Raw genomic sequence first — 18,668 nt, forward strand, 5'->3', positions numbered from 1 at the left:
CTCATATTGGAGAAGAAACAACTTTGGACACATGAAGGATTGTAATTGCTGCAAATTAATAAATGTAAATGTGAAATAATGAAAAATGACTGAGTTGCAGATGAGGAACTGTGTGACAACAGGTAAAGAAATGAAAAAGAAAGCACCGAGTTTGAAAGCTGATCCTAATACTGAAAACTTCCCACGTCATAATCTGGGAAAGAACTTCTGACAAAATGATACAGGAAAACAATTAACTCACTGTTAAGGAGGATCGATCATTATTTGACAACAATGTTAGCTCAGCCATTACACCATCCAATTCAGTTTGTTTCAAAAAGATTGCATAGGCCATATTTTCCTTAACTTAATCAAAACCTATCCATACTTGCCCTTTGTATTAGATGAAAGATTAAACATTTTCACACTAGACTGTTTCTGATATTAAGAGATAGCTAGATAATGATTATGATGATGGTGATGATAATATGACAGTATCATCAGTAGACCAAACCATATTAACTTTTTTCTGGCTGCACACGAGGTCATGCTATAAGAGAAAAAGGTGGTGGTTGTGGTGGTGGTGGTGGTGGTGGTGGTGGTGGTGGTGGTTAGTGTTTAACGTCCCGTCGACAACGAGGTCATTAGAGACAGAGCGCAAGCTCGGGTTAGGGAAGGATTGGGACAGAAATCGGCCGTGCCCTTTCAAAGGAACAATCTCAGCATTCGCCTGAAACGATTTAGGGAAATCACGGAAAACCTAAATCAGGATGGCCAGAGACAGGATTGAACCGTCGTCCTCCCGAATGCGAGAGAGGAAAAGGTGCAGTGTGTTTAGCATCACTTACAAAACCTGGTACTTCTAAAGAAATATTCGGTATGATGACAGTAAAATGTTTCTCCAAAACAAGATGTTGGTAGTGTTATAACAACGGAGTTAACTGGCATTAGTTGTTTCAGTTTATCATGTTCCCTCTGCTCATACACTCACCAGATCTCTTAGAATCAGATTTTCATATCTTGTGGGTTACCGAACAAAACAATTAAAAGCAGAAACATGATGAAGAAGTTATTCTAAATAAATGTATACTGGATTGGAAAATTTTATTTCCTGCAGCATACATGTGATTATTATGTGAAGCTGGCATAGAAGCACTAAGTTTATGACAACCACACTGAACAATTGCAATCAACTGATGTTAGTTTATGCAATAAGTACATTGTGAAACAATATAAAATCTCTTTTCATTTAACACATCTCTTAAAAATGTAAAACAATTTAGAGTAAAATAAACAAACAAATGAAGTACACTTACACTGCAAGAACAGATTTCATTGATTTGTCTGCCATTAGCCTGGCATACTACGTCTCGCCAACCTAAAGAGTAACTTTCCCCTGCAACTGGTACTTTCCTTACACCATTAATCTTCTCAGTGCATTACAGTTTCTGATTGTTTAGGCACTGTTACGGATATTAATTAATAATTTGTATTTTCTGCATTTTCAATAAACAAATACATATATATAAATAAATTAATGACTTTAGTAACAGTTAAAATTGTATACAAAACTCTCTGAACACAACAACATTAACATTAACACACAGTATTAACAACTATAACAGCAGTAGCAAAAAATTATACTTATAATATTTCATATAATACAAACTTAATAAAATGGGAGGGACTAGCAATATCTGTAAGTCATGGGTATTCCAAATTTCACACATAGTTCCTTTAAACACAACACTCTTAAAAGTTCCTGCAACAGGACTCACAAAGCAGCTAAGATGAAATAATTACATGTATTTGTTACTAGATAATTTTGTGATCATAGAGTATTAAGCCCTAAAACTGAATAGTACATTATACTACACAAGTAAAATTTGCATCATGCTCATAATGTCCTTTAAAACATTCCTTTCAATGTTAACAGTTACATATATAATTACCAATAAATAGACATATTATTTGCCTAGCAAATATACAAACATTTTACTGCTTCCCCTCCCACTTAAAACTTGAAGTTCAAATATTAAAAAAATATCATCACATATTCAAGTTCTTCAAGGACACATTGAAATTAGATAACAAACTCAGCCAGCGAACAGCAGCTCTACTCAAAGAAAACTGTACTGTATTTCGAAAAATCTCAAATTTAAGCATTGTCAGCAAACACAGTTGCTAATTCTAAAACAAATTAGACAAAGCAAAACTCTTATCTATGGTATACTGATGGATTTAAGTACTGTGTCACATTAAATAGTAAAACAACAACAAAATGTTTCAAAATAATCACACAAGGTCCCTTTATCCAGGTAACAATATTTCACTCTTTACATATTTTACAAATACTTATTAATATCAAAATAGTTCACCCATGAACTATTTCAACATGAAGTACACTGGAAAAAGCTGAAAAACCGCATCACACATTTTATAGCAGATTTATGTCCATAATGCACAAAATGTGTGGTCCAGAACCAGTAGTATTTAGTACTTGACTGAGTCAACAGGCACATTCATGAAAATACTATACTTGTTAAAAGGAAGAGAACTTCCAAAGGAACATTACAACATAATACTCATCAGATTATCCTAACAGTAACTGTCTCGTTCCATGGGTACTTAGGAATGATTAACAGCTAAACAAGACTGAAGACATAACTTATCTGTATAACCAAAATACCTAAGTACTAACTCTAGTAATCATCTTGGTCCAAGATGGAAACTCTTCCGCCTGTGAGACTTCCTTTCCCGCAAAGTGAGGTATTCTTTTCTCCGTACACTAGATCTTAATTCCAAAATATGATTGACTTTCTGCACAATTTCATCAGCTGTTGCATGATCAGCTTCAAAATCATGGTGCTTATAACTGGCTGCTGCAGGCTGATTTTGCTCAGCTGATGGTGCATGATGATATACAAGACGAAATGTTGCACGGCCACCGGATTTTGTGTCTGTGAGGTCACAAGCAGCTACATTGTCCATGTCATAGCTTACAGCTTTCTGTCGCCCCCAGAATTTTGATGCCACTTTCTGCTGTACAACTGGGTCAATCTCTACTTTCTCTCCAGATATTCCTGTGATAAAAGCATACAATAAATTTATTTTTGCTCTTGATAGGAGATCACAGCAGAAGATTTTTACATATATTATAACACCAGTTGAAACTATTGCTACAAAACAAACTACTGTATATTAGTTACTAGATGATGCAAAAATACTATCTCCATTAACACTGATTATTTAGAGAAATGAATTGCAATGAAGAGGATTTTGTTAAATACAAACTGCATTTTTTCAGTTGCACATACATGTAATCTCAAAATCACAAATAAAGTATTGCTACTAACTTCATAATGCAATTATACAGACAGATATTCTGTGCATTGTAAAAAAGCCAATGCCTACTAACAGTCTCATGCCAGTGGTAGTTCACAAAGGTATATATTACTACACATCCACATTGTGAGTGACAGACATCTCATTTTTCTTCAAATCTATAGTTACAGTCTTTAAGTAGTCACACAAAAAAGCATTTGATTCAAGACAAATAATTGTATAAAAGAAGTTTCTTGTTTAAAAGCCCTTACTCAACTTCTTATTTAATATTGCATTGAAGAATTATATATGGTTTTGTGCAAGAAAACAATGTGCACTGAGATGTTACAGCAGTAAACAAAACTTCCAACCATAAATAAATCACATTAGATGATGCTGATCAAAGTATGGTTTAGCAGCAATCATTTGTAACTGAAGCAGACTGCTACTTCACAGATTCTTATATCAGATAAAAATTTCAACAAACATCAAAACTTTTAACTGTTCTATTATTAAATACTCTACCTCTGCCAGTAGCAGGCACTGTTTGTTTATTTTTTACATTTTTTATTTCATATCCCTACAAATTGCCACACCCAGATATTTGTCTGAGTTGAGTGAGTTCAACTGTGAATCATTGGCATTTTAGACATAGGATACTACTATTCTTCATTTTGAAAAGTGCACTGCTATACATTTCTGAAAATTTAAAGCAAGTTCCCAATATTTTCATTACATTGAACTCATCATGATTTGACTGAATATTTATGCAGTTTCTATCAAACATTATTTCATTATAGATAATTTCGTCATCTGTGAAAAGTTTGAGGTGTTTGTTAATATTTTCTGCCAAGTCACTAATATACAACATGAAGAACTAGGGCCCCAACACACTTTCCTGGGGAAAGCCTGAAATTACTTCTCCATACTTTTGTTAATAAACACTGGTGAGATAGCAAGTCAAATGATTTTTGGAATTCAAGAGATACTCATCTGCTTTCTTGATTCATGGCAGTCAGGACATCATGTGAGATAAGCACATGTTGGGTTTTGCATAATGGATGTTTTCTGGATCCATGCTGAGTGGTATGGAAGAGCTCACTTCAAGGCGCCTCATTGTTTTTGAGCTTATTGTAAATTATACGATTCTACAACATATGGACATCAATGAGAGTGGACAGTAGTTTTAAGGACCACATCTATTACCCTTTTTGAAGACACAAGTGGCCTGTACTACTTTCCAACCACAGGGCACAGTTTTTGTTAAAGGGATCTATGGTATATTATGTTTAAATGGAGCTAACTGAGCTGCAGATCCTGTAAAGATACTTGTCAGGATCCTATCGGGCCTGGAGTCTTGTTTAATATTAGCTATTTTAGCTGTTTCTCAACACCACTCTCACTAATGTCTATAGTTATCATCTTTGCAGTGGTGCAAGAAGTTAAGTGCAACAGTAAATCTGTATCTTCCTTAATAAAGGAATATCTGAAAACTGAATTCAGTTTTTCTGCTTTTACTTTGTTACCCTCAGTTTCAGTTCCTATATCATCCACACATGTGGACACTAACTTTGGCACTACTTACAGCATTTACACATGACTAGAATTTATTTGGGTTTTGTGAGTGATGTTTCAAAAATATTCTGTTATGGTAGCCATCGTAGGATTCATGCACTGCTGAGAGCCAAATAAATTTCATTCACATAATTCTACCTATGGTCCTATGCTTTGTTTTAAATCTATCACAGAAAAGACACTGTTTCTTTACAAATTTCTTTACAGTGATTTTATTCCTCCCATCATGAACTTTTCTGCTATGTACATATCTGTCTAGTGTACTGTCAACTATTTTTTTAAACTTGAGCCAAGATTCTATATGCTCCTGCCCAGAAGTAAATATTTTGAGTCCTCTTGGAGATGTGACATGACTGCCTCTTATTCTAACTTACAACCCATGTAAATCTTCCTACTTGTTTCAGCTGTCCTTTGGACTTTACTAATCACTGATGCTCTAACTGCCTGATGGCAGTTTCAATATGGACATTCTCAAGGAGCTCAGCTCTATTTGTTGCCATTAGGTTTAATACATTTCCACGACAAGTAGGCTCCGGAACGAGTGCATTTAGTAGTGTTTTATCTCTTGTCAGGACCACCACCTTAAAAAGCCATAATTTTCCCAACTGACTGTTGGATATTGAAGTCTTCAATGATAGCACGATTGGGCAACATTCGTGCTAGCGAAATGAGATTTTCTTTAAAACTTTTGCTTACATCTGAGGGTGGAGAAGTGGGTGACCAACCTTGATACTGAATCTTAGCCAAACAATATCACATGCAGTTTCAATTTCTATCTTTGTGAATTTGAGTTTTGTGTTTACTGTAACAAATACACTGATGGGCAAAAAATCACAATATCAAAAAAATAATTAATGTAGAGTAATGAAATTTTGCAAATACTTTTGTCTAGGCAACATATTTAAGTGATTTGCACTGTAAGATCACGGGTTAACGTAAGCACGAGATATTGCAAATGCGAAATGCTGGTACATTTTAAAAAACTGGTGTAACCACTAGAATGTTGACTGTGAGAATGCGAATGTGCGTGCATTGTGTTGTACAGATTCTGGATATCAGTTTAAGTGAATGCATTCCATGCTTGACGCACTCGATTGGTCAGTACAGGAAGGGTTAATGCCGGTTGTGGATGACGCTGGAGTTGTCATCTGACGATTTCCCATGTGCGCTCAACTGGTGACAGATTTGGTGATTGAACAGGCCGAGGCAACACGTTGACACTTTGTAGAGCATGTCGGGTTACACAACAGTACACGGGTTAGCGTTATCCTGCTGGAAAATGCTCCCTGGAATGCTGTTCATATACATCATCACAACAGTTTGAATCACTAGATTGATGTAAAAATTTGCAGTCAGGGTTTTTGAGAACCACCAGAGTGCTCCTGCTGCCACAGAAAATTGTGCACCAGAACATAGTCCCAGATATAGGTCCAGTGTGTCTTAGCATGCAGACAGGTTGGTTGCAGGCTCTCAACTGGCCTTCTCCTAACCAATACAAGGCCATCATTGGCACCAACACAGAACCAGCTTTCATAAGTAAACACATCAGACCTCCACCCTGCCCTCCAATGAGCTCTTGCCCATCATCACTGAAATCACAAGTGACGGTAGTTTGTGGTCAGTGGAATGTACACTACAGGGCAGCTGGCTCGGAGCTGTCCTTGAAGTACTTGATTTGTTGTGTCACTGTGATGCCAACTGCTGCTGCATATGAAGTACGATGTGCCAGAGCCACACACTGAAGACAATGGTCTTCTCTCTCAGTAGTGTCACACGGCCATCCAGTGGCCAGTCTTCTTGCAACCGTACATTTCCTTGACAACCACTACCAGCACACATGTACAGTGGTTACATTCGTGCCAAGTCTCTCTGCAGTACTGCAGAAGGAACATCCAGCTTCTTGCGGCCCTATTACATCACCTTGTTCAAACTCTGTGAGGTGTCGATAATGGCATTATTTGTCACCTTAAAAGCATTCTTGACTAACATTAACTCACCGTGTCCAATCTCAAAGCTAACTTAATGCTCACAACTATTACAGCTTTTATTTAAAGCAAACCTGATTTGCATCCTCATAGTCGCACTAGTAGTACCACCCTTATGCAACTGGCACAAAATTTGAAGAGACATCATCTTTCAGATGTAGAAAAACGCCTACCAACTTTTGTTTATTTGCACAATTCCTTCTTGGTGTCTTGATCGTCTTACTTCTGTTGGTGTACGCCACCTTCTTTTTCCATTATCCTAGCTTTTCAATATACTCTTAAACTTACCCCAAAAATTCTCACCAGTGTCATTATTGGCGTTTTGGCCATTTTTTATACCTAGTATTGTATGAGCTCCACTGTCTTTTTGGAGTGCTTGCAACACTGGGACATTGTTGCAGATGCTTTTGTGTTTCATTACTCGGATTTTAACTGTTTCATTGGTAAGAGCATTTCTTTGAAAACTACCCTAATACTTTTGGGTCTCATACAACTATCATTACTTGGAATTGATGAAATGTCGCATATGCTAAAAAACCCTCGTATGCAATCCACACTCAATCAGACACCAGGGTAACAGACTTTGATGTTTAGTGCACCCGCAACTCATATAAGAGTACCCTTCAGTTATCAACATTATGGTGCAAGTCCAGGCAGTCACAGCCTAGCTCGTCACAGAACCTTCGAAGTTTCTGTTTCGAGCCTTCTACTGGGTTCAGTTGATTTGTTATGCATACCTGTTAAAACTGATATAGTTTTTTCATAATTTTCAGATTTTTATCATCAGCTCTGGGGACATTACTGCAGGTTGTGAGCTTAACTGAAACTCTGTGAGCAAAGCAGATCATCTCAACCCTCTCTACCAACCACTGGAAAGCTACAAGTACGACTTCAGACTCGAGGTGACAGCATCGTTCATTCCGACATGCACAGCCATATCCAGTTGTTTGCACGCTGTTCCCTCGATAGTTGCCAGACCAGCCTCTTTCACATGTCGAATGGGACCTCCAACCACATACACAGGACGCACAAGATGATCCCTTCTGTATCTTGATACCATTTCCGTAAGGGGTATGGTTATTAGTCATATGTTTAAACTGATGACAATTAACAGACTCCTACCCTTTTGTGTTTGGCTCCCGTTGACACAAGACGCACCAGGTTTCTCAACAGGTGACATGTCTCATTTGTTTGATAGGAGAATGGGTGTAATACCTTGAGTTCTGCTTGGTCTGTACCTCCCCTTTACAGGACCACTTAGTCTACCACTGAAACACTACTCACAGTCAAGTGGATGTGTGGTGACAGATCCTGTACTTCCTCACAGGAGACTATATCCACTATAGAGGATAGTACTTAAGGTGCCTTTGGTATCTCTAGCACATGTCTCTCACCACTTTGCACAACAGGCCATTCAAAGCAGTTTCTAAACAACTGACAGCAATCTAAGATATTTGCAGCTGCTTATGAACAGCATTCAGAGTCTGAGAATGCCATTAACAGGGGGTTACATTCTTACTGATACAATGTACATCTGAACACCAAATAATTGACATTAAATTAGTCTCACTCATATTATATTTCACAATCTGGTATGATCCTAGTATTGAAAGTTCCCTTTAATCTCTTATGCCACAATGGCCAAGAAAGTGGTTTGTATAAATTACAAAAGAAAAACCTGGGATAACATTTACAGACTTTTCAAATATGAGTGTTAAGTCTCAAATTTTTTCTGAGGTTATGCTCACTAATAAACATGTAACAAAGTCGAAAACAGCATTACTGTAAGATAAACATCAATGAAGAAACTTCCTGGCAGATTAAAACTGTGTGCCGGACCGAGACTCAAATTCGGGACCTTTGCCTTTCTCGGTAGAGCACTTATCCATGAAAGGCAAAGGTCTCGAGTTCGAGTCTCAGTGTGGCACACAGTTTTAATCTGCCAGGAAGTTTCGTATCAGAGCACACTCCGCTACAGAGTTAAAATTTCATTCTGGAAACATCAATGATGTTAACTACAGTTGAAGTGAGAAACAAAATGGAACATAATACATGACAGTTGTAACAAGCATGAAATAGTGAATTTATTCTCAAAAAACTAATAGAATTTACAGGTTATGAAAAACTGTGTGGCCTAAATAACTGAACTATTTTGAATATCCCAAAAACCTTGGTATTTTTTTTAGTAAACTGTTAGCTTTATGAATCCATGTAAATGACATTTGTCCTCAGACTGTCTGTCAGCCGAGAAAAGCTGCCAAGTAATCATTTACACTTCATTACCATTGCTTAGGCAAAACCCAATGTAGGTGAACATACAAACTTTATTTTCCTTACACAAAAGTCACCTTAACATGTAAGAAAGAATTTTGCAACACATACGATCATACCATCTGGACTAGTAAATATCATATGGTTTAGACTAGAGCAATAAAAATTAACAACTAAATTTTTTACTGTATTCATTTGATAGTGATGAGACGTGTATCTGTTACAAAGTATTTGTTACTTGTTACTTTTGTTACTGACTGCCACTACGTATAGATGTTTCCTGAAATTTCTTGTGGACCCTTCTCTGGAAGAGTATGATTGTCAAAACAAATAGCACTTTGCTTTATTTCTTGGTTCTCCTCTGAAAAGGCCACACTGCTTTTTCTCTCCAAAATGACAGCACAACATAATGAGAAAATGTACTACACTATCAGTAATGTAGACTCATATGAATAGTACAATACACAATTGTAGAGCTAATCTCACCATTCAGTTTGGATCACAATTTAATTTTACAATTGAACTTAACACACTGTAAGAAACATAGGCAGATCTAACTAACTGATCTCAGCAACATACAGTTCCCACTCAAGTTACTCACACCATCTACTACTTGCACACAGCATTTGAATTCACAGGGCTTGGCCTATTTCATATTCTGTAAGATGTGCCATGTCTATTGTAGAGGTTTTAGATGTTCTAGCTATGGGTCAGATACAGCAGCTAGGAATGGAGTTGTCCGAGTTCGTTGCTGTAAAAACATTATTGTGTAAATGAGAGTTTGCTAAATCTGATAACCAAGTTAGTGTTTTAATATAGGTCTTAATGTTTATATGAAGAAAACTTAAGTTTTTCATTTCACACAGTATTAATACTGCAACACACTTCACTCGATTTAAAAAAAGGATTCACTAAAAATGTCTTCATCTTCTCTTCAGGTATTAGGCAGGAATTGCCTGTTACGGTACCCATCTCTGTTGGGGGTCACTAAAAATATCTTAGCTTCATAATGAATTCCTCTTGTTTTAGACAATTACTCTGAATAAAATGTATGTAATGTTTGAAAATTTTTTAATCTTTCTCCATTCATGAATAGAAGGATGTAAGCTAAAAGTGTTAGTACCATCCGCTATTACAGTTTGGTGGCAGACGCTATTAACTGCAGAACAGCTGTTGGCTTCTGTGTTACACAGCTATCTGTTGCAACAATCATAGCTGATTGCAAGCGCGGGAAAATTTTTTGGTAACGATAGTAAAAAAAAAAAAAAAAAAAAAAAAAAAAAAAAAAAAAAAAAAAAAAAAAAAAAAAAAAAAAAAAAGAGAGAGAGAGAGAGAGAGAGAGAGAGAGAGAGAGAGAGAGAGAGAGAGAGAGAGAGAGAGAGAGACTAAATTAACAGTTCTTACTGAAATAATATGAAAGCAGCAATTTTTATCACATATTGTGAAATTTGTAATTTTTCCAATAAAATGTTAATAAATCCATGACCAGCAGTTTACTAATATTCGAAACTGATAGTTACTGAATATTAAAATTGCTTTTTGACTTTTGGTCTGCTCCAGCTTGTGGCTTGTGTATAATCTTAAAATGACAGTTCATTTCCCATGTAATAAAAAATTTGACGTGACGGCATATGTAGCACAGAAATCGGCAAAATTTATAACCGAATTTGACAAAACAGAACAACAAATGTCAGAAAAGAACATTGAATTTTAGAAAAAAAATTACCAAACTTTGAAAAAAAGTAACACCGAATTTGGGAAAAAACACATCAAAAATGCCAAAAAACCATGGGAACTGGCAAAACGAGCACCAAATTTAGCAAAAAGAATGCCAAATTTGACAAAAATGAACTGAGTCTGTCAAAAAATGAACTGAATCTGGCAAATAAGACATGAATTTGACAAAAAAACATTGAATCTGGCAAAAAAACAACTTTGGCAAAAAAGAGACACCAAATGTGGCAAAAGATAACATGAAATATGGCAAAAATAGCAATTAATTCATCAAAAGTAACAACTAATATCATAAAAGTAACATCAAATGTGGCAAAAAATTATACTGAATGTGGTCATAATATAAAACGAGTTTTTCCTGTCTCTGCTGTCAGCTCAATGAAGATGAATCATAAGAATTTACTTGATTTGTATATTCTTTATTGATAGTAGCACCAGAGAATCCACTGGGTTAGTCTAGCTCGTTGAAACTGAGAATTGTTCAATGCTTTATAGCTCCAGTTTGAATAACTATAGTGTAACAAGGACAAGTTTTTTTTTTTTTTTTTTTTTAATTTCTACTTGATGACTGTTTTAAGTTTCAACAAGCTGCATTGTTGGTTGCAGAATTATGTACAACTGCAAAATTCCACGATGAATCGTATCCAGCCTATTGAAATTCTGGCGATTACAATCAAATAAGCAGCTTCATCAACAAAGCTGTTACAGTATTGAAAGGATTATGACCTTAAATGAAAAAATTACAAGTTCGGAAACCATTATGGCATATTAAATCCACTGGGAAAACAAGGACCTGCAGAAGAAATAGGTGCAGAAGCATGTGTATCATGAATAGGCTGATGGTATCACTAGTTCCCTCTAGCTCCTGATTGTTAAGTTAATATACATTTTGTGAAAAATGCTGTGGGACTTGTCCTTTCAGAAAAGGTTGCTACTGTTGTAAATATGTTGGCATTCTGATCTGGTTGACTTGGCAAGTGATTTTGCTTTTTAATGTTTCGTGTTTCAGTACTCTGATTTGGAAAGTGATGTAAGTATCCTCATTGAAATCTTTTACTGAAGTACTCAATGCATGGACTTTTCCCTGTATCTAGAGCCTCAAATTTTTCATTAAGAACCGTACATACTTCTCTCTAGGCAATAACCATGGTATTGGGATCTTTGAGTACGACTGTAGTCATCACAGAGCAACAGCCATTCCTGTGTTAAAGTAATTAATTCCTCTGTGTCTGTTTCAACATCCATTCTTTCACAAAAGCACCATGCACAAAATAAATAATACAAGTGTAAGAGCAAACTGCTTAGTGTACAGCTTTATCACTTGGTGTGAAGATAGCCACTTGTCCAATGTAGGCAGAAATGGCTGTCTGCCATATGGTGGCCAACCTCCAATTCACAAGGCACAGAGAGATATGATTGGCAAACAGCACTTACAGTGTTGTGGCCACTTGCTGTAGCATGTGAAAACCTCCATTTAATGCTGTGGGTTATCAAAAAGCCAGCAATCTGCCATATCACAGAAACTGTAGTGCATGGAACAGTATTTTTGATGAAGAATGGAATTAAAAAAAAGAGACTTACTGACAGTGTCAACTTGGCCTGATCCAGACACATACCGTATGCAGGAAAGAAAACATGGTGAGTGACAAAATGCATATGGTACTTCAAGTCACTTCTGATTTTGGCCACTGAGCAGAAGAAATTGGAGGTATGCAAAAACTACTGAGTTAGCACTAACTGCATTTGGGGAAAAAGATGAGCAAGTGATAAAATGTTTCCATCACTCCAAATCAGCCAAGATAACGAATGAGAGGTATATGAAAACTACCAACTCAACCCAAACTGAAAAACTGTGTGCAGGGAGATTATACGCGAGTAATTAAATTTTTCAGGCAGTAACGAAATGGTACTTTGAGTCTCACAGCGTATTTGTTACTCATTGATGAATATATACTCATTAACAAATATGTACACTATCCAGCTGCTCTAGCTCAGACCTCATGTACATCTACATTCCTAATCTGCAAGCATAGTGCATGGCATATGGCACACGAAGTTCAAGCAGAGATTCAACAATGGAACGCTAAGTGTTAAATGTACATTGCACGCCGGAACTACACTATGAAACTTCCCTAACCTAGTAGCACAATGGCAAAAACAGACAATCTCTGTATGAAATATATAACAAGAATACTCGTGCCAGTGTGCCTGAAAACTTTTCATATCTTGCACAAAATTTCCACAAATTATATTGCGTGGTCTTTCGGGCACAATGGTTCTGAGTTTAGTTTGCTTATTTCCTGAAGAAGACTGACTACTAAGGGAATCCAATGTAAGATATGACTCGATACATCTACATCTACATCTACATTTATACTCCGCACGCCACCCAACGGTGTGTGGCGGAGGGCACTTTACGTGCCACTGTCATTACCTCCCTTTCCTGTTCCAGTCGCGTATGGTTCGCGGGAAGAACGACTGTCTGAAAGCCTCCGTGCGCGCTCTAATCTCTCTAATTTTACATTCGTGGTCTCCTCGGGAGGTATAAGTAGGGGGAAGCAATATATTCGATACCTCATCCAGAAACGCACCCTCTCGAAATCTGGCAAGCAAGCTACACCGCGATGCAGAGCGCCTCTCTTGCAGAGTCTGCCACTTGAGTTTATTAAACATTTCCGTAACGCTATCACGGTTACCAAATAACCCTGTGACGAAACGCGCCGCTCTTCTTTGGATCTTCTCTATCTCCTCCGTCAAACCGGTTGGTTGGTTGGTTGTTTGGGGGAAGAGACCAAACAGCGAGGTCATCGGTCTCATCGGATTAGGTAAGGAAGTCGGCCGTGCCCTTTCAAAGGAACCATCCCGGCATTTGCCTGGAGAGATTTAGGGAAATCACGGAAAACCTAAATCAGGATGGCCGGACGCGGGATTGAACCGTCGTCCTTCCGAATGCGAGTCCAGTGTGCTAACCACTGCGCCACCTCGCTCGGTCCTCCGTCAAACCGATCTGGTACAGATCCCACACTGATGAGCAATACTCAAGTATAGGTCGAACGAGTGTTTTGTAAGCCACCTCCTTTATTGATGGACTACATTTTCTAAGCACTCTCCCAATGAATCTCAACCTGGTACCCGCCTTACCAACAATTAATTTTATATGATCATTCCACTTCAAATCGCTCCGCACGCATACTCCCAGATATTTTACAGAAGTAACTGCTACCAGTGTTTGTTCCGCTATCATATAATCATACAATAAAGGATCCTTCTTTCTATGTATTCGCAATACATTACATTTGTCTATGTTAAGGGTCAGTTGCCACTCCCTGCACCAAGCGCCTATCTGCTGCAGATCTTCCTGCATTTTGCTACAATTTTCTAATGCTGCAACTTCTCTGTATACTACAGCATCATCCCCGAAAAGCCGCATGGAACTTCCGACACTATCTACTAGGTCATTTATATATACTGTGAAATCAATGGTCCCATAACACTCCCCTGTGGCACGCCAGATGTTACTTAAACGTCTGTAGACGTCTCTCCATTGATAACAACATGCTGTGTTCTGTTTGCTAAAAACTCTTCAATCCAGCCACACAGCTGGTCTGATATTCCGTAGGCTCTTACTTTATCAGGCGACAGTGCAGAACTGTATCGAACGCCTTCCGGAAGTCAAGAAAAATAGCATCTACCTGGGAGCCTGTATCTAATATTTTCTGGGTCTCATGAACAAATAAAGAAACGACATGATACTCGAGCAAAAAACATGTTCTAAAATTCTACAACAGATCGACGTCAGAGATATAGGTCTATAGTTTTGCGCATCTGCTCGACGACCCTTCTTGAAGACTGGGACTATCTGTGCTCTTTTCCAATCATTTGGAACCCTCCGTTCCTCTAGAGACTTGCGGTACACGGCTGTTAGAAGGGGGGCCATGTCAGGATCATTGAGTGGGTTTATATAACTCTGGCATAACTATAAACTGCTTCAGAAAGTGGAAGACTGAACTTTTGAAATAGCGTGTCAACTGTTAGAAAGAGCCTGCTACTATAGCACCATTTTAAACAGATAACATTTAGCTTAACATTATATGATACAAAGAGGACAAAACTGTAAATGAACAGCAACAACATAATTAGTTCCAATAAAATTATACACAATTTTGTAAATAAACGTAGGTTCAAACAAAATCCTATGACTTAGTTTAAGTTGTGCACCTACTGACCTATGGATGGATGGTACTGAAACAAGATGATAAAAATCTGAAAATTATTAAAAAGCTATACCAGTTTTAACAAGTATTCATAACAAATCAACTGTGAGCTTATGGATGGAACTTTCCCAGGCTGTATAACTCTGTAAGAGATTATTAGTTATATGGACAACATGTTAACAAAGACAAACATACCTAGAAGTATTTCTGTTTTTGTCAGTTTGTTGATGATGTACAAACGATATGATTGATACAATGGTGCTTCCATAGCTGTCATATGGTTTCTCATTCTCTGACAATCTTCAGCATCTTGTGACAATACTAGAAAACAGAGAACTTCAAATTAATTACTATCCAGTGACTCATAAATAAAAGAAAATTACCTAAACACATAGGCCACTTGAAAGAATCCTATAATAGGTCCGAAAATTCAGTGCTACATTTTAATTTTTTGAAAACAAAATTATTGTTAGACTCTTGAGCAGTATGACAACAAAAGTTGGACTAACAATAGATATTCGACTAGATTTTATCCTTAACTGCCCATTCTTTAAGCTATTGGGATGGTACATAAGTTCATAGCATTTTTCCATAAGTTTAATAAACACAACACATACACATAACACAGACTTTCATCATCAATAATAATCTCCACTATTTACAACAGTCCGCAAATGCTGGAGTTACTTTTCAGTTCCACGACTTTCGAAATCTCGTGGTTTTCAGGTGAAGAACTCACCAAGCCACATTTAAAGTGCATTTTCCTCTTGAAATGTTGTATGAGACAGAGTGGAAAAAATGAAACACTGAGGGTGATACATCAGGTGAATAAGGTGGGTGTGGAATGATTTCTCAACCCAAATTATGTACAGTGTTTTTTGTCAGTCTAGCAGAATGCGGGCAGATATTATCGTGGAGTAGCAGTGCTTCACACAGTCTTCAATTTCTGCAAGATATCTCGGCTATTGACAGTGACGGTTACACCACAGGGAAGCAATTTGTAGTACATCACGACATCGCTCTTCCACCAGATGTGTGACATCATCATTTGTGCACAGGTCTTTAGCCATAAGTCTTGGTATGAGGAGCTGCTGCTTTGTTTGGGCCCTGCCATTCCTTTCTTTTCCTTTTGCTAGCATAAACAACCATTTCTTGTCACAAGTAATGAAATAAGATAGAAATGGTCAGTGTTGTTCACAAACCCATTGATGATGAGCAAGCAGAGATGCACATACGACCACCCATTGATTTTTGTGATTTTGGCTTAGAGCGTGCAGTACTCATACACCCAATTCTTGAACATTCCTCCCCATTGCATACAAATGTCGCACAATGGTGGAAGGATCAAAGTTCATCACATTTTCAAGTTCTTGAGTATACTGATGTTGATCATTGTGGATTAATGCATTTAAGTGATACTCCTCAAACCCCAAAGGTCTTTCTGAACACAGAGTGTCACTAACATCAAAACAATTCTCCTTAAAATGGGAAAACCAGTTTCTTGCCATGCTCTGTCCAGTGGCATTATCCCCATACAGGGTGCAAATGATTTTTGCTATCTCCACTGCTGTCATACCTCTAGTGAACTCAAACAGAAAAATACGTTGGAAATGTTGTGGTTTCTCCATGTGACACTCCATTTTCTAGTGGCCGTACCGCCACTAACTATCTTCAAATGACAACATGTACTCTAAAATAGCAATGTCACTCTACAAATAAAAAATGACAGTCAAAAATAAACCCATAGCAGCAGGAGTACCAACAAACAAAACAGCTATGAACTTATGCACCAACCTAATACAAATAGTTTTGAGCAACAAGTCTAACATACATGAAGAGTGATACTGAAGTATATAATCTATCACACTTATTAAAATTTACATGAAAATATAAATTAATTAGATCCTTATTATAAAATTTTATATTAATAAAAGTAAAATTAACTGCAAATGAAGCTTGCACAAAACATCACAAAAAAGGAAAATACAATGCTCTATTGACCTTGATATGAATGGTGGCCACATGTGATCTCATGACATAGACAAGTAGAACGTAGTATTTCAGAACTACGATGAAAATTTGGAAAGATGATGGTGGTAGAGTATACACAAGAAACTCAATTAATAAATTGTTCAATGCCACACAACAGTTCATCAAACTGACCATTCACAAGAAAAAACTGAACTAACTTCTGAAGCAGCATCCTGTTCAGAAGATGAACACATTATCTTTAAGTGAATGAGCCTTTGCCAAATTAAAAACTCTCACATAACCATATTTGTAGTTGGAAGGTAGATAGCTTGCAACATGAAAAATGAAAGCTGTTGTAACTTTTGCATTGAATGACTTTGTGTTATAAAAGAGAAGGGGCTGTTCTGTCCCATATATATTGAACAGACATGGTGCTTGTTTTGGAAAGAGTATGAAGTATCTTGAATAAATGTGTGTAATGATGATGCATTATTGTAAAAAATTCTCATAATACTGTCACTATAAACATTTTCTCCAAGAAATCATTTGACTGTTGACAATTCATTATGGATACTCAGAAAAACATTATTACATGGAAAAAACACATTATTTTCCACTTGTTTGACCATCTATTTTTGCAACCAAGGTTTCAGTTCATTAGCCCATTGTTTAGTATAATAACCCAAAACCCAGTAAGCAAAAATAAATAATCAATGAAATAAGTAGCAAAAATGTAGTTTCTAATATCCAATCAGTTATTATTAAAATAATAATAAAACAAACACACACCTGAGCATACACTCAACCCTCCCCCCCCCCCCAAAAAAAAACCACACTCACACTCACACACACACACACACACACACACACACACACACACACACAAAATTAAATTCACTTAAACTTCAAGTGAGAATTATTCAGAACATATAGTCAATCTACAAACTCAAGAGCAAGGAAGTAAGTCCCTGTTTTATGAAGCAACACCCACTGCGCACTGCTAGATGGAAACGGATTCTTAGTCACCCTGTACAACAGTTATACCATTCTTCCAGGAAAGGCCACTTCCCTCGTCAACAGTGCTCTTTAGCTTTCATATAGATTATATCTTCAAGATGACAAGAAGATATCAAGAAATGTGTAACGACCGAATCATGAAGGGCTGCCCGAAAAATTTAAAAAAAATCACCTAGGTATGAAAAGTAACAGTAAACCCTGATAACTTAGAAAGAGGCACAGTGCTAGTCACTTTCATCAGTTCAGTAGGAGGTCACACGCATTAAGAGACCAATGATTTCATGCTCACTGATTGAGAATTGAACGCAAAAAAGCGACACATTCATGTGTCAGTCATACAGCTCCAAATGCAGTACATTGAGGCCATCAAATGTCAAGCAAGGCAGAGTTCCAAATTACAGCAAAGTTTCACCCAGCCAGCACCTCGGATGAGCAACAGCCAACAGCAGAAACTAAGTGAGTTAAGAAATATGCTCAATTCAGCTTGTAGACTAAAAAGGATTTGTAAAACTTGCCTGTATGTACCTCTGGACTGTGTTTAGTGGTTTCTTTTGTACATCTGCATACACATATCTGTTTCTGTTTGTCACTTCCATTC

The 18,668-nt window shown here is 37.1% G+C and overlaps 1 protein-coding gene across 1 annotated transcript in view; it reads right to left on the reverse strand.

Annotated features, from left to right (window-relative positions):
• Positions 1–1,066: 1,066 nt before the first annotated feature.
• Positions 1,067–18,668, reverse strand: part of LOC124555804 (target of rapamycin complex 2 subunit MAPKAP1) — a 113,528-nt gene continuing 95,926 nt past the window's right edge. Inside the window, exons 8-9 of the mRNA XM_047129864.1 lie at positions 15,278–15,403; positions 1,067–3,062 (exon numbers count right to left, since the gene is read on the reverse strand). Of these exons, the coding sequence (XP_046985820.1) occupies positions 2,689–3,062; positions 15,278–15,403 (500 nt within the window). The 3' untranslated portion in view covers positions 1,067–2,688. The remainder of the gene's footprint in view (positions 3,063–15,277; positions 15,404–18,668) is intronic.

Source organism: Schistocerca americana, chromosome X (genome assembly GCF_021461395.2).
Source record: "Schistocerca americana isolate TAMUIC-IGC-003095 chromosome X, iqSchAmer2.1, whole genome shotgun sequence".
NCBI lineage: Eukaryota > Metazoa > Arthropoda > Insecta > Orthoptera > Acrididae > Schistocerca > Schistocerca americana.